The sequence below is a fragment of the Giraffa tippelskirchi genome, chromosome 13, assembly GCF_054371585.1.
Source record: "Giraffa tippelskirchi isolate mGirTip1 chromosome 13, T2T-mGirTip1v1.2.pri, whole genome shotgun sequence".
Classification (NCBI taxonomy): Eukaryota; Metazoa; Chordata; class Mammalia; order Artiodactyla; family Giraffidae; genus Giraffa; species Giraffa tippelskirchi.
Window position 1 is genome coordinate 78753090 of NC_137287.1, and position 23914 is coordinate 78777003.

The 23914-nt window shown below is 51.2% G+C and overlaps 1 protein-coding gene and 2 pseudogenes across 11 annotated transcripts in view; 2 read left to right on the forward strand and 1 right to left on the reverse strand.

The window, feature by feature from the left end:
• LOC145531450 (sodium- and chloride-dependent glycine transporter 1-like) overlaps positions 1-2397 on the forward strand; it is a 33508-nt gene extending 31111 nt beyond the window's left edge. For 3 of the 11 annotated variants that reach the window (XM_081553997.1, XM_081553999.1, XM_081554003.1), the window contains 3 exons: positions 786-956; positions 1086-1242; positions 1882-2397. In XM_081553997.1, the coding sequence (XP_081410123.1) occupies positions 786-956; positions 1086-1242; positions 1882-1976 (423 nt within the window). In that variant the 3' untranslated portion in view covers positions 1977-2397. Of the gene's footprint in view, positions 1-547; positions 643-785; positions 957-1085 lie in introns of all 11 variants that reach the window. The other 8 variants (XR_014072457.1, XR_014072458.1, XM_081553998.1 and 5 more) reach the window with 5 other exon arrangements.
• Positions 2398-2716: 319 nt separating this feature from the next.
• Positions 2717-6410, reverse strand: LOC145531452 (coiled-coil domain-containing protein 24-like; annotated as a pseudogene).
• Positions 6411-10574: 4164 nt separating this feature from the next.
• On the forward strand, positions 10575-15386 carry LOC145530958 (filensin-like; annotated as a pseudogene).
• The last annotated feature ends 8528 nt before the right edge of the window (positions 15387-23914 follow it).

Consider the following 23914-nt stretch of genomic DNA (forward strand, 5'->3'; position numbering starts at 1 on the left):
CCTAGGTCTGGAGGAAACATTCAAAAAATGTTTCAGTTCAGTTCAGTCGATCAGTCGTGTCCGACTCTTTGCGACCCCATGAACCGCAGCTCACCAGGCTTCCCTGTCCATCACTAACTCCCGGAGTTTACCCAAACTCATGTCCATTGAGTTAGTGATGCCATCCAACCATCTCATCCTCTGTCGTCCCCTTCTCCTCCTGCCCTCAATCTTTCCCAGCATCAGGGTCTTTTCCAGTGAGTCAGCTTTTCACATTAGGTGGCCAAAGTATTGGAGTTTCAGCTTCAATATCAGTCCTTCCAATGAATACCCAGGACTGATCTCCTTCAGGATGGACTTGTTGGATCTCCTTGCAATCCCAGGGACTCTCAAGAGTCTTCTCCAACACCACGTTCAAAAAATGCTTAGTAGATGGAAAATGCCATTGAAGCCTTAAAGGCCACAGATTCAGCCTTACTTCAGCAGGCAGTGGGGGGCCACTGCAAGTCTTTGAGTAGAACTGACTTCCAAGGGCCACGGCAGCTGAACAGTTTCTTGCCTGCTTCAGGATTATCCAGAAGCCAGAACCCTGCCCTTCCGCAGTGCCACCTGCCCATCATACCCTGGACCTCTGATGTCATCAGCTTCTTCCTCGACCCAAAGGTTGATGTCACCCCTGCCCTCCCTGAATTGCCTCTTTCTAGTCTGGGAAACGAGAAGGAGGGGAGCAGTGCTGATGGGAGGCCTGAGGCCTGGTTGGGGCTGGGCAGGACTCACGCCCACTCCCAACCCCCCACTCTTTACAGTTTATCCTCATCTTCCTGGTGATCCAGTACCAGCCAATCACCTACCAGCAATACAGGTATCCAAGCTGGGCCGAAGCCATTGGCTTCCTTATGGCTCTGTCCTCTGTTATTTGCATTCCACTCTACGCCCTATACCACTTCCGGAGGACAGATGGGGACACCCTCCTCCAGGTGAGGGGTGGGGGCAGCGGCAGCCAGGTGAATCAGAAGGGGGTGGATGGATGGATGGATGGCGCTCCAGGGCTCCCTTCTGATGCATTCTGCCCGCCTGTCCCTCCCCCATGCCTACCTCTCCTGCAGCGTTTGAAAAACTCAACAAAGCCAAGCAGAGACTGGGGTCCCGCCCTCCTGGAGCACCAAACAGGGCGCTACGCCCCCACCATTCCACCCTCCCCTGAAGATGGGCTTGAGTTCCAGCCACTGCATCCGGACAAGGCCCAGATTCCCACAGTGGGCGGTAATGACTGCAGCCGTCTGCAGGACTCCCAGATATGAGCACAGCTGCTGGGGGAGTGCCCCACCCCACCCTGTGCTCCCAACACAGAGAGTGGGGAGACAGTGGATAGGTGTCACTGCCTGCCCCACCATGCCCTGGCCAGGGGTGGCACCTGTCACCTTGGCCACCACTGCTGGCACGGTCATTTGTGCTCATGTCCCTCGTGTTTACAGATCCTTTAGATGCCAAGATGGCAGCTGGGGGTGTGGGTGATGTGGGGGTTGCTGGGGGGCCCAGTGTCACTTTGGAGGGGTCTCAGGTCAGGTCCCCAGACGCCTGCTGGGCTTCACGTGGCCTCTGATGCCCGCACACTTTGCCCTGAGCTGAGGTTCTGGGTGGGTCCCCTACCTGTCCCTGTCCCTGAATCTTCTGCCTCCTGACCAGTGTTCCTGCCCTTGGGGTGGACCCCAGCCTCTGCCCAGGCTAATTCAGATCTCCCTACCTGGAGGCAGGGTGAGGGGTCGGGGGAGAGGGGGGGCTGTACAGTGTTACAGGTCAGGCTGTGTGGCCCTTTTGTCTGTGTGATTATTTTTATAAAGATTGTATTATCTGTGGTTGCTACCCCCTCGCTCTTGGCCTCAGGCCCAGTCTGTCTTCCAGGCCCGCCTGCACGTCCCTCGTCACTCGGCAGCTCTGAGGTCCCTGCACTTCCTTCTAGCACTGGCTGTCAGGGCCAGCTCAGCAGAGGCCCATGACCCAACAGCCCGCCCAAAGAATTCGTTTCTGGGGGGCAGGGATGAGGTGATGCTCAGCAGGAGGTTTGAGCCCAGAGCCCTGGGGAGTGGACCCTACATGACACTCCCTTGCCCTACCCCCACCAGGCTAAAGCCCAGTCTTCCCGAACTGGGCTACCCTTGTTCATGTGCCCAATTGCCCCAGCCTGTGTGCCCCAACCTCTCTCTGGAGCCAAAACTCCTTCCCCCAAGCCCTGCAGTGTCTGTGTGTCCATCCTCCGTGCCCCTCTGTGCAGTGACAGCCCCACAAGAGCCGTCTCTGATCCTCTGTAGCAATAACGATGCGCCTCCCACCCACAACCATCTGCGTACCACTAGGATTTTAAAGGTTTTAATGGTTTTAATTGTTTTAATAGGTTTTAATGAAATTTCTATTCCTGTTTCTGAGCTTCTGCTGTGCTTTGTCTGGGTCCTCCAGGGGGACATGAGTCAGGGCTGGGACAAGACCTCCTCCTGCCAGGCCTTTGGGGGGGATGCCTGGGAGGAGAAAGGCCAGAGGCTGTGACAGTCAGGACCGGACGCTGAGGACCTGGTGAAAAGGTAGGGTGAGGGCCAGACAGACAGGCAGACAGCAGTGGAATCCTTGGGAGGGCTCATCCTAGACTAGATCTGAAGTGGGCTGGACCCTGGCCGCTGAAAGAGAGCAGTAGCAGACAGGATGAGTTCCAACCCAAGCTGAAGCCTCCTTTCTGAGCAGCCCTTCAGGATGGGGCCTGGGGCACTGCACTGGCCATGAGAGTAGAAGCTGGCCTTTTCCCGGGGAGGCATTGAATCTTCCATCCCCAACGGCAGGTGGCGGCCAGGCCATGAGGTTTGGGGCACCTCTTCAGAGGGGGAGCGGGCAGGCAGTACTGGAGAAACCTGACCCAAACTCCAGCAGCCCTGTGGAAGCAAGGCAGGAGTCCAGTGCCCTGGCTGGAGGACTCCAAGGGCTGTGTCCTGAATGGGAGGAAGTAGCTGTGAGGGGGCCGTGGCCTGCCCCTCAGCCTGCCCCATCCAGCTGTCTGTCTGCTCTGGGTTCCCTGTGGCTGGGGGAGACATAGGAAGGCCTCAGGGGTGCCTGCAGCTCCTGTTGCATGGCTGCCTTCTGTTCCTTTAGCTTTGTAGGAGAGGTTCTGCCTGAGACACAGCACCCAGTCTTCCAGGGTGTGTTACAAGAGCAAGGTGGGACGGGGGGGATAGGGGGAAGTGGGGGGAGCAGAGCGCTGGGTGCTCTGGGGCCTGCTAGGGTCCTCACCTGCCAGGGTGGGCTCTAGGCTTGCCTCAGTGGGCCAAGGGGCACCTGAATACTTGTCTTCCAGGCAGCGCTGCGGGGAGAGCTGGCTCAGTGCCTGGCTTTACAGCAGGGGTGGGGCAGGACTGGGCAGGGTGCCCAGGCCAGGATCCCCTCAGTGGGGTGCAGGAACCAGCCCGTGCAATCTCTTCCTCCCAACCACCTGGGGGCACTCGTGAGAGGAACACCAGCCTCTCCCTGAAAAGCTGAGCTTGGCAAGGGGGTGGCAGGCCTGAACCCAGACTTGGGGAAGAGAAGGAGGCAAAAGACCTAGGCAGACCCAGCAGTTGATCTAAAAATGCTGACCTTGGACTTAGGGACTCAACTGGAATATGGGTTCACCTACTTAAGGCTCACATACATAAATGTGCACACAGGAAAAATGGACCCAGGGTTCACACAACCTCTGCAGGCACAGAGACACGTGTGTGTGGATCTCATGCCCTGGGTGAGAGACGGGGGTGTCTATGCTCAGCAGAAGGGCTGGGGGCGGGGCGGCCCAGGACTGCAGCTCACCTGCAGGATGGGAATCTTCCTCTCTAGCGCATGGCACTCTTCCTCCAGGAGGGCCCTGGGACATGGACAGTGCAGTACCGGAAGCAGCGCTGCAGGCCTGGGTCTCAGCAGAGCCCTCCACGTGGTCCCAACCTCCAGCCTCACCAGGAGCCTCCTCTAGGCCCTCCTATCGCAGTCCACCTCTCCCTCTGCTGCCCTCCTGCTGTTCCAGCACAGCCTTGCAGCCCTGCCAGCCTCTTCCTGGGCAGGGTGGGTCCTCTCTCCTTGCCCGCCTCCCAGTGCCCACCCTGAGGAGCAGCAGTCTCTCTTCTACACGATAGGACTAGACTTGTGGGTCCTCCTGCCTCCATTCTCTCCCGCATCACAGCCCTGCCCCTGCTTTAAAAACTTCTGTGTGTCATCTCTTCCCCCCCTCCCAGGATAAAAGTCCTCAGGCCAAGGCATCCATGTAGGCATCTGTACTTGACTGATTCCTGGCAGCAACCTCATCAGCATCCTTCCCTTTCCACCTCTCGGCCCCACTTGCCTGGGTCTCCCGGCCAGATGTGTTCCCTCCCTTCTCCTCCCAGTAGTCCCAGTACATCAGGGTCCATCCACAGTCCCACCCTCCCTGTCTCCACCCCCACTGCACACACTTGGGGGCCTCACTGCAGGTGTCCAGCAGCCTGGTCAATGTGGGACACGTTCAGCTGGTCCTTGATGACGCTGAGGTCCCGGTGACAGCTGCTGGCAGATGAAGTCAACCTCACTCTCCCATATTGCTTCACTTAGGCCTTCAGGACACAAATGCCATTTCTCCTGGACAATTTTGTGCTTTCTCAGAAAGGCAACACAAGATGGTACTAAAAGGAGATCTGGAGCCTGGGATTTCACATGGGTTCTGCCACCCTTACTGTGTGTGAGTCTGGGAAAGTCAATCATCCTTTTTGAGCTTTAGTATCCTCATCTGCAAAATGGGGACGTCACCCCCTTCATAAGGATGTGTGAGACATAAGTTGCTACCATTCACTGATGAACACGCTGCTGCTCACTTATCTCATTCAGTCCCTAGCCTTCTCTAACCCAGTCCTCGCAGCCTGGCTATCCCAGCCTGAGGGACAACTGGCCACTGGATGAAGTCTTTCCTTCCACTCATATCTGCGTGTAGTTCTCCCTCTTCCTGCAAAGTGCTTCTCTTTGTATCTGTCTGGAATTCTGTTCCTCATACTCTAAAACCCAGCTCGAACCAAGCTCCCAGGATTGGCACGTGTTTCCTGGGCCTCTGCAGCCCTCATGGGCTGACCTCTACCACAGGTGGCTGTAGTGTCAATCCCAGACCAGGAACTCCTCCATGCCCGCAGGTGGGACCTACCAGCTGGCTGGGGTCATTTGCCCAGCCAGAACAGATCCCTCCTCTCGTACTGCTATACCTGGGTTCACCAGCTCTCATCTGGAACATCTCCTGTTTGGCAAATCACACCTGGGCTCCTCCAAGGCAAAGCGCAGGACCCTGGCGCTATACTGGACCCAAGTGTGGGTCTGCTCCCTGCAGAAGATGCATAAAGGTAATTCAGGGGCTCCATTCAGGGAGCCACAGGAAAGGCGACCCTGGCCCCTTATCAGTTGCCAGGCTAGCCCATCTGAATTCTGGAGATAGGGCCCAGACCCAGGGCTGGAGCTCCAACCTGCCCTCACAGATGGCCTTCTGGCGGAGACCTTGGAGCAGCTGCCATGAACTGTGCACAAGATCTCTTACGAAGGGCGGTGGTGCCAGAAGGGAGGAGAGGTCAGAGGTGGGGTGCGATCCAGAGGCTTGGATAGATCGAGCCTCTTGGAGCAATGATTGAAACCTGCAAGGAGATCTGGGGCACCTTGGCGACTGCGGAGGGAAGGGAGGCATGGGAGCTGGGGGAATGAGGGGCAGGGCAGTTAAATTGGAGAGGGTTGGGCAGACAGTTGGAGAAGGAATGGCACCGCACTCCGGTACTCTTGCCTGGAAAAATCCCATGGACGGAGGACCCTGGTGGCTGCAGTCCATGGGTTCGCTACGAGTCGGACATGAATGAGCGACTTCACTTTCACTTTTCACTTTCATGCACTGGAGAAGGAAATGGCAACCCACTCCAATATTCTTGCCTGGATAACCCCAGGGACGGAGGAGCCTGGTGGGCTGATGTCTATGGGGTCGCACAGAGTGGGACACGACTGAAGTGACTTAGCAGCAGCAGCAGCAGGGCAGACAGTGAGATCCGACAAGAGCTCGAGAGTGACTGGGCAGGGCTAGGAACCCGTAGAAGGTGAGAAAATCATCCGAGTCGTGGGACAGATCTGCTGTGGGGCCCACCTTCCTACGCCCCACCTCTGCCCGTAGCTCCATGCTCAGATCCACTCTCGTCTCCCCTATAATCCTCTTCACTTCGGGCCGATCTGGGAGCGGAACGTGCTCTTCTACCAGTTTCCACAGCGACTGGGAGTCCCCAGGCATGGCCCGCCCGCGCCCTGCCCCCGAGACGCGCGGCGGCACACTTGGACCTGCGGGTCCACAGCGCGGAGCGCTGCGTTACTGGTATACTGCTAGTAGTCCCGGGGACAGGTACACCCTCTCACGCCTCTCCTGCTTCCGGGTCTCACGGGCCACGCCCCCAGCTTGTCACTCGCAACCGGCCTCTCCCAAGCCTCATTCCATTCTGCCGCCGGTCCCCACGACTAGAGTTGCTCGGTCCAGAGCCGCTGGTCTCTGGCTCTCTCTTCTGCTCTACTACTGATCGACTCTCGGAGGCCACGGTTTCAGGTCGCGGCCCCGGGAGCCAGGAGGCCCTAGCCCCGCCTTTCCGCGCGGCCGTCACCCGGGAAACGGGACCCGCTACCCCAAGCCCCGCCCCCAGAGGGCCCCGGCCCCGCCCATTCCAGGGCGGTGCCGGCTAGCAAAGCCCAACCCACAGCCGTGGTAGGTGGTTTCGCAGTCTCAACCAGGCACATCACCCTGAGTCCAAGCACCTTTCATCCCTGGGCACCTTTAGACTCCAGGGCAGGTGAAAGAACCGAGAAATATGAGCCCGGTGGGTTTATTACTTCCGTGCCTTTTCTGGGGCAGGAACGGACTAGGCTTTTCAAGGAAGACAAGCAAAGGGGGGAGTGTGGGAGAAACAGGAGGAGGGGAGGAAGGCGGTAGGTCGAGGAGGACCAAGGGGCCAGATGAGCAGCGTCTTACGGAGCCCCCCTTGCTTGAAGCCAGGCTTGCAGTGTGAGTGAAGTGCGGGGAAGCCTGCGGTGAGCGCCTTGGTGTCTGGGCGGGCTCTCTGACCCTCGACCCCCGCGCCTCCCCCCACCCCGCTCCCCCTGCCCCAGCGTCCCACTCCTCATTTTCCTGGCTGCTCCTCTGCACTTTTCCTACCTGGTTCTGTTTTCTCCAGGAGAGCTGCAGAATGGGTTTATTTCCTGGGTTTTCCTCTCCTGAGAAGCCACTTAGAAACCCGGCCCCTCTGGTACCACGGGAGCTGCTGAGTCAGAATCTGAGCAAAATCATATCCTCGGGCGGTTCATATGCGTGTTGAAGTTTGACAAGCGCTCTTCCAGATGAAGTGGGTTTCAGTTTACACGTTTTATTTTGCTTCTGAGGACTGGCCACGCCTGTTAGATCTTTTCTCCGTGGGAAAGTAAGCTTGTACTGAGCTTGTAAATAAGTTCGCTTGTAAATAAGTAAGCAGCTTGTGGCTGCTTGTGGGTTGTCACAGCTCTTAAAGTGAAGATGAGGAATCTCTTTTCATTTTCCTACCTTAATTTTGACTTGTCCTGCTTTAATATATAAATAGCGTTTCTCTCAAGTTATTTTACATAAGTGCCAGCGCACACAAACACACACATTTTAACTATCAAAACATATATGTAACTCTACTGGTCAGTTCAGTTCAGTTCAGTTGCTCAGTCGTGTCTGACTCTTTGCGACCCCATGAATCGCAGCACCCCAGGCCTCCCTGTCCATCACCAACTCCCGGTGTCTACCCAAACCCATGTCCATTGAGTTGGTGATGCCATCCAGCCATCTCATCCTCTGTCGTCCCCTTCTCCTCCTGCCCCCAATCCTTCCCAGCATTAGGGTCTTTTTCAATGAGTCAACTCGTCGCATGAGGTGGCCAAAGTATTGGAGTTTCAGCTTCAACATCAGTCCTTCCAATGAACACCCAAGACTGATCTCCTTTAGGATGGACTGGTTGGATCTTCTTGCAGTCCAAGGGACTCTCAACAGTATTCTCCAACACCACAGTTCAAAAGCATCAATTCTTCGGTGCTCAGTTTTCTTCACTGTCCAACTCTCACATCCATACATGACTACTGGAAAAACCATAGCCTTGACTAGACGGACCTTTGTTGGCAAAGTAATGTCTCTGCTTTTAAATATGCTATCTAGGTTGGTCATAACTTTCCTTCCAAGGAGTAAGTGTCTTTTAATTTCATGGCTGCAGGCACCATCTGCAGTGATTTGGGAGACCCCAAAAATAAAGTCTGACACAGTTTCCACTATTTTCCCATCTATTTCCCATTAAGTGATGGGACCAGATGCCATGATCTTAGTTTTCTGAATGTTGAGCTTTAAGCCAACGTTTTCACTCTCCTCTTTCATTTTCATCAAGAGGCTCTTTAGTTCTTCTTTGCTTTCTGCCATAAGGGTGGTGTCATCTGCATATCTGAGATTATTGATATTTCTCCCAGCAACCTTGATTCCAGCTTGTGTTTCTTCCAGCCCAGCGTTTCTCATGATGTACTCTGCATATAAGTTAAATAAGCAGGGTGACAATATACAGCCTTGATGTACTCCTTTTCCTGTTTGGAACCAGTCTGTTGTTCCATGTCAGTTCTAACTGTTGCTTCCTGACCTGCATACAGGTTTCTCAAGAGACAGGTCAGATGGTCTGGTATTCCCATCTCTTTAAGAATTTTCCACAGTTTATTGTGATCCACACAGTCAAAGGCTTTGGCATAGTCAATAAAGCAGAAATAGATGTTTTTCTGGAACTCTCTTGCTTTTTCGATGATCCAGTGGATGTTGGCAATTTGATCTCTGCCTTTTCTAAAACCAGCTTGAACATCTGGAAGTTCATGGTTCACATATTGCTGAAGCCTGGCTTGGAGAATTTTGAGCATTACTTTACTAGTGTGTGAGATGAGTGCAATTGTGCAGTAGTTTAAGCATTCTTTGGCATTGCCTTTCTTTGGGATTGGAATGAAAACTGACCTTTTCCAGTCCTGTGGCCACTGCTGAGTTTTCCAGATTTGCTGGCATATTGAGTGCAGGACTTTCACAGCATCATCTTTCAGGATTTGAAATAGCTCAACTGGAATTCCATCACCTCCACTAGCTTTGTTCATAGTGATGCTTCCTAAGGCCCACTTGACTTCACATTCCAGGATGTCTGGCTCTAGGTGAGTGATCACACCATCGTGATTATCTGGGTCGTGAAGAACTTTTTTATACAGTTCTTCTGTGTATTCTTGCCACCTCTTCTTAATATCTTCTGCTTCTGTTAGGTCCCTACAATTTCTGTCCTTTATTGAGCCCATCTTTGCATGAAATGTTCCCTTGGTATCTCTAATTTTCTTGAAGAGATCTCTAGTCTTTCCCATTCTGTTGTTTTCCTCTATTTCTTTGCATTGATCACTGAGGAAGGCTTTCTTATCTCTCTTTGCTATTCTTTGGAACTCTGCATTCAGATGGGAATATCTTTCCTTTTCTCCTTTGCTTTTGGCCTCTCTTCTTTTCCCAGCTATTTGTAAGAGCTTCTCAGACAGCCATTTTGCTCTTTTGCATTTCTTTTCCGTGGGGATGGTCTTGATCTCTGTCTGCTGTACAATGTCACGAACCTCTGTCCATAGTTCATCAGACACACTGTCTATCAGATCTAGTCCCTTAAATCTATTTGTCACTTCCACTGTAAAATCATAAGGGATTTGATTTAGGTCATACCTGAATGGTCTAGTGGTTTTCCCTACTTTCTTTAATTTAAGTCTGAATTTGGCAATAAGGAGTTCATGATCTGAGCCCCAGTCTGCTCCTGGTCTTGTTTTTGCTGACTGTATAGAGCTTCTCCATCTTTGGCTGCAAAGAATATAATCAATCTGATTTAGGTGTTGACCATAGAAATCAGGAGAAAACTAAAGTGCCATAGTGATTGAATAAGATGAAGGAAATTCTCCCACCCTTTAATTATTATAGCATCTTATCTCTTTAATCCACATTCTTCTTTTTACTACTTTTTAATGCTAACTCAGTAAAGTATGAAGAGTGTATTCTGAGTTGTACATGTTATTCCAGGGACAGCAGTTTTTATTTTCTGAGTTTCTCATCTTCCTACTTCCTTGGGTCGGGGGCTCCGCTAAAGGCTGACTTCTGGGGGTGCTGATACAAGCTTCAGGGGAAGGGGTTCAGTTGTCACATCCTTCTGTGCCTTAAAGATTCTCTGCTGAGAGAGAAACAAACCAACAAGACAAATACTACTGGGTCTGCCATTTGGATCCTCCACTGCCGCATCTGTGTCTGAATGGAGAGGGTGGCTGGGTTTCCTTGTGACCGTGTCTCTGCCCGCAGACCGCGGCTCTGTAACAAGCCATCAGAGATGCCCACAAGTGTGATGATGACGAGATTCAGCTCTGCAACTAGCAGATGGACACCCTGCAGAAGGAGATTGAAGAGGCGGAGAGGAGCCTGGAGAGGTCATCCTATGACGGCCAGCAGCTGGTGGTCGCCCAGCAGACCCAGAGGAATGACTTGGACCGGTATCACCGCATCATCGAGAATGAAGGCAACAGGTGGGGTCGGGGTGGGCAGAGCCCGCGGGCACAGAACCACTTACTTGTTCCACATCTTTCCATGTGCCAGTTCTAGGCTGTAGGGAATGTGACAGGAAAGTGAAAGTGTTAGTTGCTCAGTCGTGTCTGACTCTGATCCCCTGGACTGTAGCCCGCCAGGTTACTCTGTCCATGGGATTCTCCAGGCAAGGATACTGGATTGGGTAGCCATTCTGTTTTCCAGGGAATCTTCCCGACTCATTGCAGGCAGATAGTTTACCGCCTGAGCCACCAGAAGGAGACCCCCAAATCCAGGACCTCATGGGGCTGGAATGCTAGTGGGAGAGGCAGAGGATGAATGGGTTTGCAACAGAGACGTGGGCTCTGGCGTGAGTGATGGTGGGGGGAGGGGAGAGGTGATGAAGATGACCATGGGAGTGTTTGGATGTCAAGGTGCCTTTCAGCTCCACAGGTTTCTGGGGACAGGAACGTCTTAGCTGAAAGGATGACCAGGTGTGGTTATTAAGATGCTGCAGGCGAGATGCCTGCACAGTACCTGGAACTGGACCAGTGCTCAGAGCGGTTGATGTTATTACTGCTGCTGCCATAGTGACTCTGAGCATCTGGCCAGTCAGTACTGTGGCTGCCAGCAGGCTGTCTGGTCTCCTCTGCACGATAGATTGGGACATGAACTCTGCTGGCATGTGTCTCTGTCTCTCTCTCAGCCTCATTCACATATGCACCTGCATCAGCTACTCTCTGTTTCCTCCATGTTCATCTATGTGACCAAGTCTGCACCTACACGTATACTTATGTCCACATCTGTGTCTACAGCATCTGTATGTGTACATCTACACTACACCTACATTCTCTACATCATCTGTAGCTACACCCACATCACCTAACCTACATCTGTATCATCTACACCTACACCTGCCTCTACATCACCTACACCTACATCATCTGTATCTACATCTGACACCTACTCTGCCATCTACGTCTGTCTGGATCTTCTACATGTATGTCTACCCCACATCTGCATTTTCTGCACCTGCATCATCTTCAACACCTCTGTTATTTACACTGACGCCTGCATCACCTACATTTACACCTGCACTTACCTCTACATCATCTACATCTGCATCTCTACCTCCACCCACATCTACATCATCTGTATCCACATCTGTATCACTTACATCTATATCTACATACATTTATATCTACATTATCTACGGTAATAGTTACATCTTTATCACCTAAGCCTGCACCTCATCTACACATAAAGTATCTAAATCTCCATCGTCTTTATGTACATGCATAAAATGTCTACATCTCCATCGTCTTTATGTACATGTATAAACTGTCTACATCTCCATGGTTTTCATGTATATGTATAAACTGTCTATACCTCCATCATTTTATGTAAATGTATAAGCTGTCTACATCTCCATTGTTTTTACGTACAAGTATAAAGAAAGCTGAGCATTGAAGAATTGATGCTTTTGAACTGTGGTGCTGGAGAAGACTCTTGAGAGTCCCTTGGACTGCAAGGAGATTCAACCAGTCCATCCTAAAGGAGATCAGTCCTGGGTGTTCATAAGAAGGACTGATGTTGAAGCTGAAACTCCAATACTTTGGCCACCTGATGCGAAGAGCTGACTCATTTGAAAAGACCCTGATGCTGGGAAAGATTGAGGGCAGGAGGAGAAGGGGATGACAGAGGATGAGACGATTGGATGGCCTCACTGACTCAATGGATATGGGTTTGAGTGGACTCTGGGAGTTGGTGATGGACAGGGAGGCCTGGCATGCTGTGGTTCGTGGGGTTGCAGAGTCGGAAACAACTGAAAGACTGAACTGAACTGATAAACTGTCTACATCTCCATTGTTTTTATGTACACGCATAAACTGTCTACACCTCCATCATCTTTATGTGCATGTATAAACCATCGGCACCTGCATCATCTTTATGTACACACATATTTACAGTGGTATCTCCATTATTCCTATCCGTACCCATGCCTACATATATGGCTGTATCCATCTGTGTTGGAGAAGGCAATGGCAATCCACTCCAGTATTCTTGCCTGGAAAATTTCATGGACGGAGGAGCCTGGTAGGCTGCAATCCATGGGGTTGCTAAGAGTAGGTCACGACTGAGCGACTTCACTTTCACTTTTCATTTTCATGCATTGAAGAAGGAAATGGCAACCCACTCCAGTGTTCTTGCCTGGAGAATCCCAGGGACGGGGGAACCTTGTGGGCTGTGTCTATGTGGTTGCACAGAGTCGGAAACAACAGAAGAGACTTAGCAGCAACAGCAGTTGCAGCCACCTGGAACTAAAAGCCCGCCTTTTGGATGAGACAGGGTGAAACTTTGTGTTTTCTGAAACTTTAAGTTTCTCCTCTTGGCTGGTCTGAAGCAGTGAATGTGGCCTCTGGCCCAGGGGATTCCCATTCTGGGTCTAAGAGCGTTGTTTCCTCTTGCTGCACAGGAGGAAGCGGATTTATCTGGTTTGGGGTGTTTATCTGGTTTGGGGTGCAGGGGGGACAAGGGTGTGCCTGGAGGCTATTCCAAACCCATCAGAGGAAGGTGGGGTGACTCTGAGTTGCTCCTTTGGGGAAGCCTGAGGTGACAGTGACTCTCTGGACTGGATTTCCTGGTCTGGTCTGCATCCGAGTGTTCCCTGTGACCTCGAGGTGAGGATGCTGGGGTGGGGCAGAGGCCCTGCTCCCCCAGAGTGTTATTGCAGGAGAAACACAGATCTCAGTATGTTGTACCTAGTGTGAAGGGAACTGTGAGGGCCTCCCCTCTGCTCTCCAAACCCGGAGGGGCCAAGTGACTTGTCCCAAAGTCACACAGCGGCAGGCAGGGCTGGGTCCTCAGTGTGGGCCATGAATGTTTAGGACCCAGGGATCCTACCCTGTTGCCAACCAGCCAACCAGTAAACCCCACCCCAGTGCTAGGCATGTATTTTTCAACAAATACTTTTTCTTCCTCTTTCATTGGGTTTGACTCATCACATCCACCTCTTTTTTTCTTTTTTCAAAGATGTCACCAGGGCTGTGCAGAATATAACTAAAGCGAAAACAAGACAGAAACGCCTCCCCAAGAACCTTCCGAGGAAAAAGGAGATGGTAGCGAAAGCCAGAGCAGATGAAATTCTGGGAGAGACACCGCTGAGAGGTCCAGAGGACATGAAGCTGGGGCGCGTGGTGCTCAAAGAAGAGGGCGAGTCTAAGCTTGAACCGGGGGATGAAGAAGCAAGTCCCCCGACCCAGGAAGGGGCTCCAGAGGGTGTCCCGGATGGAGGCAAGATAAGCAAAGCCTTTGAGAAACTAGGCAAGATGATCAAGGAGAGGTGAAAGGCCCCAAAGAACCGGAGCCCCTGCCGACCTGTACACCAAAGGGCAGTATGTGACGGTCTCTGGAGATGACAGTTTCGTGGATCCTGGCTTCTGTGTCTTCTCCGTCCCAGCCAAAGGGGGCGTGGTGGTTTCTAAGGGGGCCGACTCTGTGCGTCCTGACAGCGGCGTGGAGCCCTCTCCCCAGCAGCCTGAGCCCCCTCTGGAGGATGGACAGGGGCCCCCCGAGGGGAAAGAAGACGGTCTGAAGGATGAAAAGGAGCCCCCCGAGGGGAAAGATGGTCTGAAGGATGAAAAGGGGCCCCCTGAGGGGAAAGAAGATGGTCTGAAGGATGAAAAGGGGCCCCCCGAGGGGAAAGATGGTCTGAAGGATGAAAAGGGGCCCCCTGAGGGGAAAGAAGATGGTCTGAAGGATGAAAAGGGGCCCCCCCGAGGGGAAAGAAGACGGTCTGAAGGATGAAAAGGGGCCCCCTGAGGGGAAAGAAGATGGTCTGAAGGATGAAAAGGGGCCCCCCCCCGAGGGGAAAGAAGATGGTCTGAAGGATGAAAAGGGGCCCCCCGAGGGGAAAGAAGATGGTCTGAAGGATGAAAAGGGCCCCCCCCCCCCGAGGGGAAAGAAGATGGTCTGAAGGATGAAAAGGGGCCCCCCGAGGGGAAAGATGGTCTGAAGGATGAAAAGGGGCCCCCTGAGGGGAAAGAAGATGGTCTGAAGGATGAAAAGGGGCCCCCCGAGGGGAAAGAAGATGGTCTGAAGGATGAAAAGGGGCCCCCCCCCCCGAGGGGAAAGAAGATGATCTGAAGGATGAAAAGGGGCCCCCCGAGGGGAAAGAAGATGGTCTGAAGGATGAAAAGGGGCCCCCTGAGGGGAAAGATGGTCTGAAGGATGAAAAGGGGCCCCCTGAGGGGAAAGAAGATGGTCTGAAGGATGAAAAGGGGCCCCCAGAGGGGAAAGAAGATGGTGTGAAGGAGGAAGAGGGGCCCCCCGAGGGGAAAGAAGACGGTCTGAAGGAGGAAGGGGGGCCCCCCCAGGGGAAAGAAGATGGACGCCCCCCCACCCCATCCCGCACCCTGCAGACAAAGGGGATGAGAAAAATGCCAAAGAACTGAAGGGCCTCCAGGGGAAACAGGATGGGCAGGAGGAGAAGGAGGGGGCCACAGGGCCATGTCCCATGGTGGCACCTGGTCCAGAGGGGCCGTCTACACCCCTGTCTCAAGGGCCTCAGGTCACTCTGGGTGGGTCAGAGGGGCATGGGGCTCGGAGCGGCAGCCGGCCGGCGAGAAGCCTTCCCAGTAAGCTGGCCTACAAGAAGGTGGAGGTGATGGAATCCATAGAGAAGTTTTCCACCGAGAACATCCAGGTGTACGAAGAGACTGCTGTCATTGTGGAGACCACGATTGAAAAGATGAAGGCAGACAAGAAGAAACTGGGAGAGAAGGGATCTTCCAGTGCCTGAGCTAATCAGGAGGAGGTGCCTCTGGGCCCCTGTAGACACGTGCTTGGATGTTTTAGAACAAAGGCTAGAAGGGTGAGGATAGGTTCTTTGGATTAGACCGTGGTTGGCCCATCTGGCTTACCATGAAGCCTTAACTAAAACGTTTTCTTTGCTTGCGCATCCTTTGTCTGATTAACAGGGGCCTTGGAGTTGCAGGTGGGCCAGCCTCCCTCAGGACAGGGGTGCCCTGCTAACAGCCACCGAGCTGAGCTCATTTAAGAAAGTAGATGAGCCCTTCGTCCTGGGGCATCGCAGGGCTCATTGGAGGCTCAGAGTTTGGATTTCACCCCTGAAATGTGTCAGGTGATGAATCGGCTTGTTTTTACTGCGTTTCAGGCACAAGCACACGATTGCACAAGGGGTGCTTTGTTAGAAGCCAGGTGATTAAAGGTGTCTGTCTCAGGTTGGGTTCCCCAAGAAGCTGACCCTGCAGCAAGGATCTGATGTCATTTCTGGGGACGTGGTCCCAGGAAGTGCCAGGAGGGCAGGAGATGGAGGTGGAGGCAGCAGGGCATCAGAGAGGAGAGGCGCTACCAGGTGGGTTGGCACCGTGGGCAGCTGGTGCTCAGCCCCCATCCCCGGGGGCTCTGGGAGACGGGGTGGAACTTGGTCTTCAGTTACCCTGCCCAAGGGTGTGGGAGCTGGGTGTTGACCCACCAACCCCTGTCACCCAGAAGGGGAGGCCCAGGACAGCCCTCAATCGAGAATCGCAGGTGCAGGTAGGCTTTTGGATGCCAGGCGAGGAGACGCATGGAAGCAATAGGGGTCACGGGCAAGAAGCAGAGTGCCAGGGCCGCCTGCATAGCACACGTGCCTTGTGTCCCTCTGGCTGAGTCACTTACGAGTTTCGCACTCAGAGATTACACTCCTGGGTTGGACTTCAAAAGCAAAATCAGATGTCACCATGCAGTTCCTTGTTCAGCAGTTAATTAATGAACTCGCCTAACATCCTTCCCTGATGGGGCTTCCCTGATGGCTCCAGCGGTAAAGAACCTGCCTGCAATTCAGGAGACATAGAAGAGGCGGGTTCGATCCCTGGGTTGGGAAGATCACATGGAGATGGAGATGGAAATGGCAACCCACTCCAGTATTCTTGCCTGGGAAATTCCATGGACAGAGGAGCCTGGCAGGCTACATCCCTAGGGTTGCAAAGAGTCAGACGGGACTGAGCCACTGAGCACAGACGCACATTTACTGAACATACTCTGTGTGCCAGGCAGAGTGCAGTGCTGATAAGGGGGAGTTTACAAGTTTATTAATGATCTCAATTACCATAATACAATGTCCTATAATACACATATGTGTATTCTCCTGTGCATACATGTGCACTCAGGTATCTGCAGTGTCACATCCTAGGAAAGAGAAATTACTTGAAACCAGAATCTTTACAACCATTTTTATTTTGCCTATAGGCGTCTCTTTCTCTACTAACAGTTGAAAAGTATTTTTTTTTTTTTTTGCTTAGCCAAATAAGAAATTACTCCTTCTCCATGTAAATGCTCCAAAATACATTATGGGCAGTGAATAAATGTGCTGAAATGGATTATTGCATCTCCCTAAACAAAGGTATCTGGCAAGACAACCGCACATCATTAGAGAATGACACATTAATAGTGTCATAAATTACATCCTAGTATTTCTTTGTTAGAAATAATACAAAGAATACTAAATGGAGTCACCTTTCTTTTCTGTTTAGAGCTTTAAAAAAACCTCTCTCTGAATTCATGTGAGGTTCGGATTTCAAGAAAGACATTTGCTTTTGTTGTTCTTTCTAAAAGATGAGTGAAGGATCTGCTCCATGGCACAGTTTTGAAATATGTATCACTTAAAAGCTTAAGAGAGAATAATGGAAACCTTTACCTGGAGCCCAGACTGTGCTAGGAATTTGGACCAGTGCATCTATTAGATTCAACAGAACCACTCCTACAAACCTTGTCTTTTCCCCATTAAGTCTTTTAATTTTTTGGATTGTGTGTTCAGTTAATTATTTAAAAAGGCAGGGGGTATCTTTTTGGAAAGAAATGTCATTTTTATATTTTGTTCAATCAATGATCAAAAGTGGATTGGGGGCCTGTTCTGATCATTCGAGGCTTTGGCGGGGAGAGGCAGCAGGGGGCACTGAATGTGTCCAGCTGTCACAGTCATGACTTTTTGAGCAAGGGAGGGAATTGCACTGGCAAGAAGATAACTAAATAAGAGAAAATCATGCAGAGACGGCACCACAGGGGCATGTGCTAGACAGAAAGGGTGTCTCTTCTGGGGTGGATGATCCAGTGAAGACCCTGTGGATGAGGTGACGTGTGACCTGATGACCAGATGGGCCCATCATGTGCAGATCGGAGGGAAGAGCATTGCAGGTAGCAGGAATGGCTGGTGCAAATGTCCCGGGGCAGAAACGGACGAGGCTGTTCAAGGAAGACAAGTAAAGCGGGGAGTGTGGGAGAAACAGGAGGAGGGGAGGAAGGCAGTGGGTTGAGGGGGACCGAGGGGCCAGATGAGCAGCATCTCCTGGAGCCCCCCTTACTTGAAGCCAGGCTTGCAGTGTGAAGTGCAGGGCAGCCTGCGGTGAGCGCCTTGGGGTCTGGGCAGGCTCTCTGACCCTCGACCCCCCGCTCCCCCACTCCCCCTGCCCCAGTGCACCACTGGCTCATTTTCCTGGCTGCTCCTCTGCACTTTTCCTACCCGGTTCTGTTTTCCCCAGGAGAGCTGCAGAATGGGTTCATTTCCTGGGTTTTCCTCTCCTGAGTTCTCCAAAAACAAGCATTTAAGTTTGTATAAAAAAGATAAACACAGGGGCCCAAAGCAGGTTCCCCAACAACATGGATGACAGGAGGACACCGGAGCTTTGCCAAACACTGAGACCCCAAAGTGCCACTGCCCGGAATGACTGGTCCAAACTGCTGTATCGGGGAGCGGGAGGACGCTGGTCTCCTCTTTGACTCAGTCTCAAGCCCAGGACCCAGACTGTCTAGAGCCACCTCCCCCATAAAGAAACTGCCTCCCAGTTCCCAGGACCCACCATTCTCCAAGCATTTGAGTCACGGTGACAAGTAACTGCTGTTGTTTCAGCCGCAGTTAGGAGCTGGGCCCCAGGTTGGTCCTCCAGCCCTCGCCACTCTGGTTCAGGCCCTCATGCACAGGCAAGAGCAGGCACATGTGACTCTGCCAGGGGTTCCTGCAGCCCCAGGAGTGAGCTCGATCCACACACCGGGCAGGCTGGCAGTACTGGGGCTCCGGGAGCGGCCCTCATCTAGAATAGAGATGCCCAGCTGCAAGGACACCCCAGCTCTCTTGCCCCTCAGTTGGGACCACCCCGAGGCTTGTTGTACACGGTCCCTAGTGGGTGTCAGCTGCAGATGCGGGTGGAGAGACCCACTCATCCCTGTGGCCTGAATGGGACCCCTCCTCTCCTGTCCCACTACCTGCTTCCCTACATAAAGATGCTTCCTTCCAAATAAATGACTTGACCTTGACTCCTGTTTCAGAGTCAGCTTCTGGAAGGAACAGTTTGAGATGGCTGGTTGGCGTCTGCCCAGCAAACACCCCTCCCTCCCCACTGCTGGGTGGGGGCAGCCCTGATCTTGTCCTGAGGAGCTGCTCCTTCACACAAATTACAGCCCTGATTGGACCCACGAGACACCCCGCCTTCCTCTCCCTGTGGGTGGACAAGTGTCCCAAACCAGACCCACTGTTGGAATAGGAGATCTGAGTCCAGCGGAGCCAAGATGAATGTGCAGGAGCCGCCCTGTGATTGGGGAGTCCTGATGTGGTCCCCACGGTCCCCACTGTGCCTCCCAGTCCTGGGGCTCGCTACAGCCTCTGTCCCTTTCCTGGCTGGTTCAGGCTGGCTCTTTAGGCTTTCCTTCAGTTCTGAGTGCTACACTGCCTGTTTTGGATATGCAGCTTCCATGTCTTCATGAGTCAGAGTGGGTTTCTGCTCTTGCAACTCCAGAGATCCCCAAGAAAACCTCCAGTGAAGGAGGTTTGGTATCAAGGTGGGGATTCATGGAGGTTTCAGTTAGGTGGGATTGCCCCCAGAGCAGATCCTAAACAAGAGCTCAGGTGCCGGTGGTTTGTAGAGTGGTGATCACAGGGACTAGGCATACCATTAGAAAGCCCAGGCTCTTAGCTCCAAGCCAGCCTTTCTGCCATCCAGTGGGTGCCAGGGCTGTGAAGCTGCGGTCTCGTCCCCGATACGCCGCCATCCTCCTGGTGGGGGAGAGGGAAGGTGGGAAGAGAGAGACTGTGGTCCTCGTTTGCTACTTCATCCTGGTCGTGGCACTTCCTTCCCTGAGCAACAGCTGAAGCCAGTTCCCAGTCTTTCCAACACCTGCAGAAGCAGACTTACTACAGTCTCCTCAGAGACCTGGGTCTTCCAGGGCGTCCTGCCAGGGGTGTTCATGCTGTGCCTCTGGCGTGGTGGTGTCTGTCCCCCACATCCAACAGTCTGCTTGTTTGATGCAGGTACTTGGTCCATGTGGTACGTTAGTGGTCTCTTCTGCTTTTCTAATTAAGAAGGTAATGCACCTTAATGCTCTGTTTATAGTGCTTTTGGAGAAGGAAAAGGCTACCCACTCCAGTATTCTTGCCTGAGAAACCCCATGGACTGAGAAACCTGGTGGGCTACAGTCAATGGGATCACAGAGTCAGACATGACTTAGCAACTAAACAACAACAAATAGTGCTTTATACTCAGCTCTGTCTGTTAATATTGCCAGTGGGGTTTCAGGCTGCACTAACTTCAGGCTATTGCTTTGTGCTCCACTCACAGGGAAGAGGTCAGGTAGAGCATCTTCAGTCATCCCTACATGAGGTGAGGAAGCTGGGGTGTCTGTGGATCAGCTCCCCCTCCTTCTCCAGGTGAGCGTGGCTCTGGGGCACTGATTCCCTGGTTTTTCTGCCTGTTGCACGTGAGATCCTATGCACCTCTGCAGCCAGAGGACACCCCCAGCAGAGAGAGCATGGTTGGTGTGTATGGTGACCTATGGGGCTGTCCAAGGAGAGAGATACAGGGTAAAGGTTGGAAAACCCTTTTCTGCCAGATTATAGGCTGTTCAGGCTCTTTTGTATTAATAACTACTCAACTCTGCCATGTTAGCATCAAAACAGCTACAGACAACACAAAAGCAAATAGATGTGATGGCTTCCAATAAAACTGTTATCTACAAAACAAGAATGGTTACATTTATATACCAGGCAGGGGGCTAGATTGGGTCCTGGGCTGTAGTTTGCCGATCCCTGCTGTAGGGCGCATGCACCAACAAGGTCTCATACAAAATCCAACTTGCATCAGAAGACACTTCTTACCTGGCATCACTGCTGGTTTTTTCCCTTCCTTTTTCATGTTGGAAAGTTCCATTTAGGTCTCTCCTTGACTTGAAGCTTTATTATAAGAAAGAATCTCCAAGCAACCATTATAACCAAGTTTATCCTAAAGTACTGTATTCTGGACTTGTAGTTGGGCCACTGGTGGTGAGTGAAGTCACCTCAAAACTTGTATGGCACTTGGCATATTGATGATGAAGAACATCTAAGTACCACGATTACTGCAAATGCTTGACTCTGATCCCTCGTGCTTGGATGAAAGCAAATAAATGCCACAGAGAAGCCATGCTGACCTATGTTTTACTCAAAGAAATGGGGTTTTGAGTGGAGATGTATATTCTATCAGGAGATACATCCTTAGTCAATAACTCACCTTCACCTGCATGCTCGCGTGCTTGTGACAGGGAGTTACGTAGCAGCCTGTCTGTCACCTGTGGCCAGTTTCAGGACATAGGGTCAAAAGAGAAAAAGAAAAGTTGCAGTCTCTGTCTTCCATCCAGCTTGGAGTAGCCCATGGCTGTCCTCTTGGGTGAAGCAGGACATCTTTCAGGGCACTATGACATGAGACCATCATGCTGGGATAGTGAAGGTGAGGTGGCCTGAAGCCATCCACGAGGGAACTGGTGACAGTTCACTTTAGAACTAAGGAATTCCCAGCCTCATTTGGCTGTTCGGGCATCTAAAACCCTATGGGCTGAGATTTCTAGTCACCCCCATCCCATCCCAAACCGCCCAGAACTGAATATTAGAGTCTTCATCTCTGGGGCCAAGCTCATTTCTCCATGGTCAGTTTATTCTATCCCCAGATTGACAGTGCATGTCTTCTAAGTTCTAAAGAAAAATGAAGCTGTCAGGCTGGCTTGGGAAATTTGTTTCAGGTCAGATTTTAATTCCTGGCCCCTTATAAGCTCAAAAGCAAATTCAACAGAGAGGTGTTTAAACCCAAGGAAAGGGCCTCTTGGCAATGAAATGCACAAGAGACTAGTGGACCAACTCAAGTAGGAGTTGATTAATTTGTGAAGCAAAGAGGGAGCCTCTTTCCTAGACACCCAGGAGCTGGTCACCCTCTCTCCTGGTGCCACTGTCCTTGGGAAGCTGAATAAGGTGTTGGGAGGCTGTGTGTGGGCTTGGACTCACCATTGGCAGGTGGAGGGGTTTCCAGGAGCTCGCCTGGGGCTGGCCTTGGTGTGCCTGGTTCTCAACCAACGTCAGCTTTTCAGAGGCTAGAATCCCCCTTTATACCAGCCTCTGTGTTCCCCTACACTGAGCACTCAGATACTGTCCCCAACTTCCATCACAGCTCTGCATTTCCTAAGCTCACAGGTGCTGCATGCCTGCCCCCTCCAATCACCCCCGCAACTCAGTCCTTCTTTAGCAGAAGACCACGTGGCAGTTACAATCAAATCACCTTCGCTGGCCCAAGACGCATCCTGTGCTCGTGTTTACTGCAAACTCCCAGTGTTTTCAATCCCCTCGTCCTCTCACACAGCCAGTGTCTCTAATCTTGGCATTCTGAGTTCTAGAAATATCTATCAAATTAGACTCTTGGCATCCGAAAACTTACTCTGGCTATGAGTTCAGCAATCCTCCTAATGCACTTTTCTCTCTAAATAGGAAATGCTTGGCTGCATTTCCTAAAGATTTTGTAATGTGTGGTTCTCAGGTGATGCCAACCCGTGAAGGCATCACTGTCATGAAAACCGCTCTTTGTAATTTATAAGTGACAGCAACAATGACGCATGGTAGTGACTCTGTAAGAATTATCAGTTTTTTAAAAAAGATTTTTTGATGTGACTGTTTTTAAAGTCTTTACTGAATTTGTTACAATATTGCTTCTGTCGTATGTTTTGGTTTTTTTGGCCCTGAGTCACGTGGGGTCTTAGCTCCCCAACCAGGAGATCGAACCTGCAACCTCTGCACTGGAAGATGAAGTCTTAACCACTAAACCACCAGGGTAGTCCCAAGAATTATCAGTTTCTAAACTTTATCTTTGGGAAATCATTCTTTGGACTTAAGTGTTGAAAAGCAGCGTTCAGTCTGTCACAAAATCAGATTGGACCTTATGCCTTTCAGTATGTGTTTTCAGCCACAGGCTTTTTTAAGATTTTACTATTGGGTTTTGTAAGTACTGGATCACAGGACAAAACTGAAAATTGTTTTTACAACAAATATGATAAATGTAAGATATTTGTATTTTTATGAATAACTCTCCAGATTTGCTAGAATAGTGTGTGGTCACATGGGTGGAGCCAGTTTGAGACACTTTTCATGAACAGGTTGCCATGTAAATCAATACGTAAGAATACGTTTTAAGGGATTATCAAGTCCTCTCTGTGGTAGAGAACCTGGGGCTCACCGTGGATTCTACTAGTTGTCCTGTTATCTCAGTTGCTTCCTGTGTAGCAGCGTCATTGACCAGGACTGGCCAGCGCACAGTATGTCAAATGACTTGTGTGTCTCCTTCATACTGAACATAGAAGAGGGTGTGAATCTTCATGGGTTCTTTCTCTCGCCTACTGACCATCACAGCCTCGTGCTATGATGAAAAACCTAAGGGTGAAGTTTGGAGCAGCCTGAATCTCTGAGTCACTGCATGGCAATCTATGGTTTTGGGGAGTTAACCAGATCCTCCATGAAATTTGTGTAAATGATAAACACACCTTTGTTGTGTGAAACCTCTGAGATCTGGGGGCTGTTTTGCTACAGTAGAACTGGTCTAGCTTGGCGAATATATTCTAGAAGAGCATTCTGAAAGATCTTTGACCATGACTCCAATAAGAAATGTATTACACGTTGTGAGCCAATACACTCAGACATGCACACACAAACATTTCTGAAAATAAAAAACAAAAAAAAAAACTCAGGAAACAATTGTTATCGTTAATATGCAAGATCTGTTGTTATGCTATCCTATTCTACTCCAAAATGCTGGTTTTAACTTCCTAAATTTATATGACAGCTGCCAATGGGGTATAACCTGAGTCTGAAAAATGCTGCTGTAGATCATAATTTGTGTATGATTTATTTGCTAATTCTAAATCTTTCATGCATATTGATGAAAGCAAGCTTTTTAGCTCTTTCTCTGGCAACTTTAATTTTCGCTCCCAGAATGGATGGAAGTGTTTTTATGTAATACATATCACATCCCACATAATTTCTGGAAG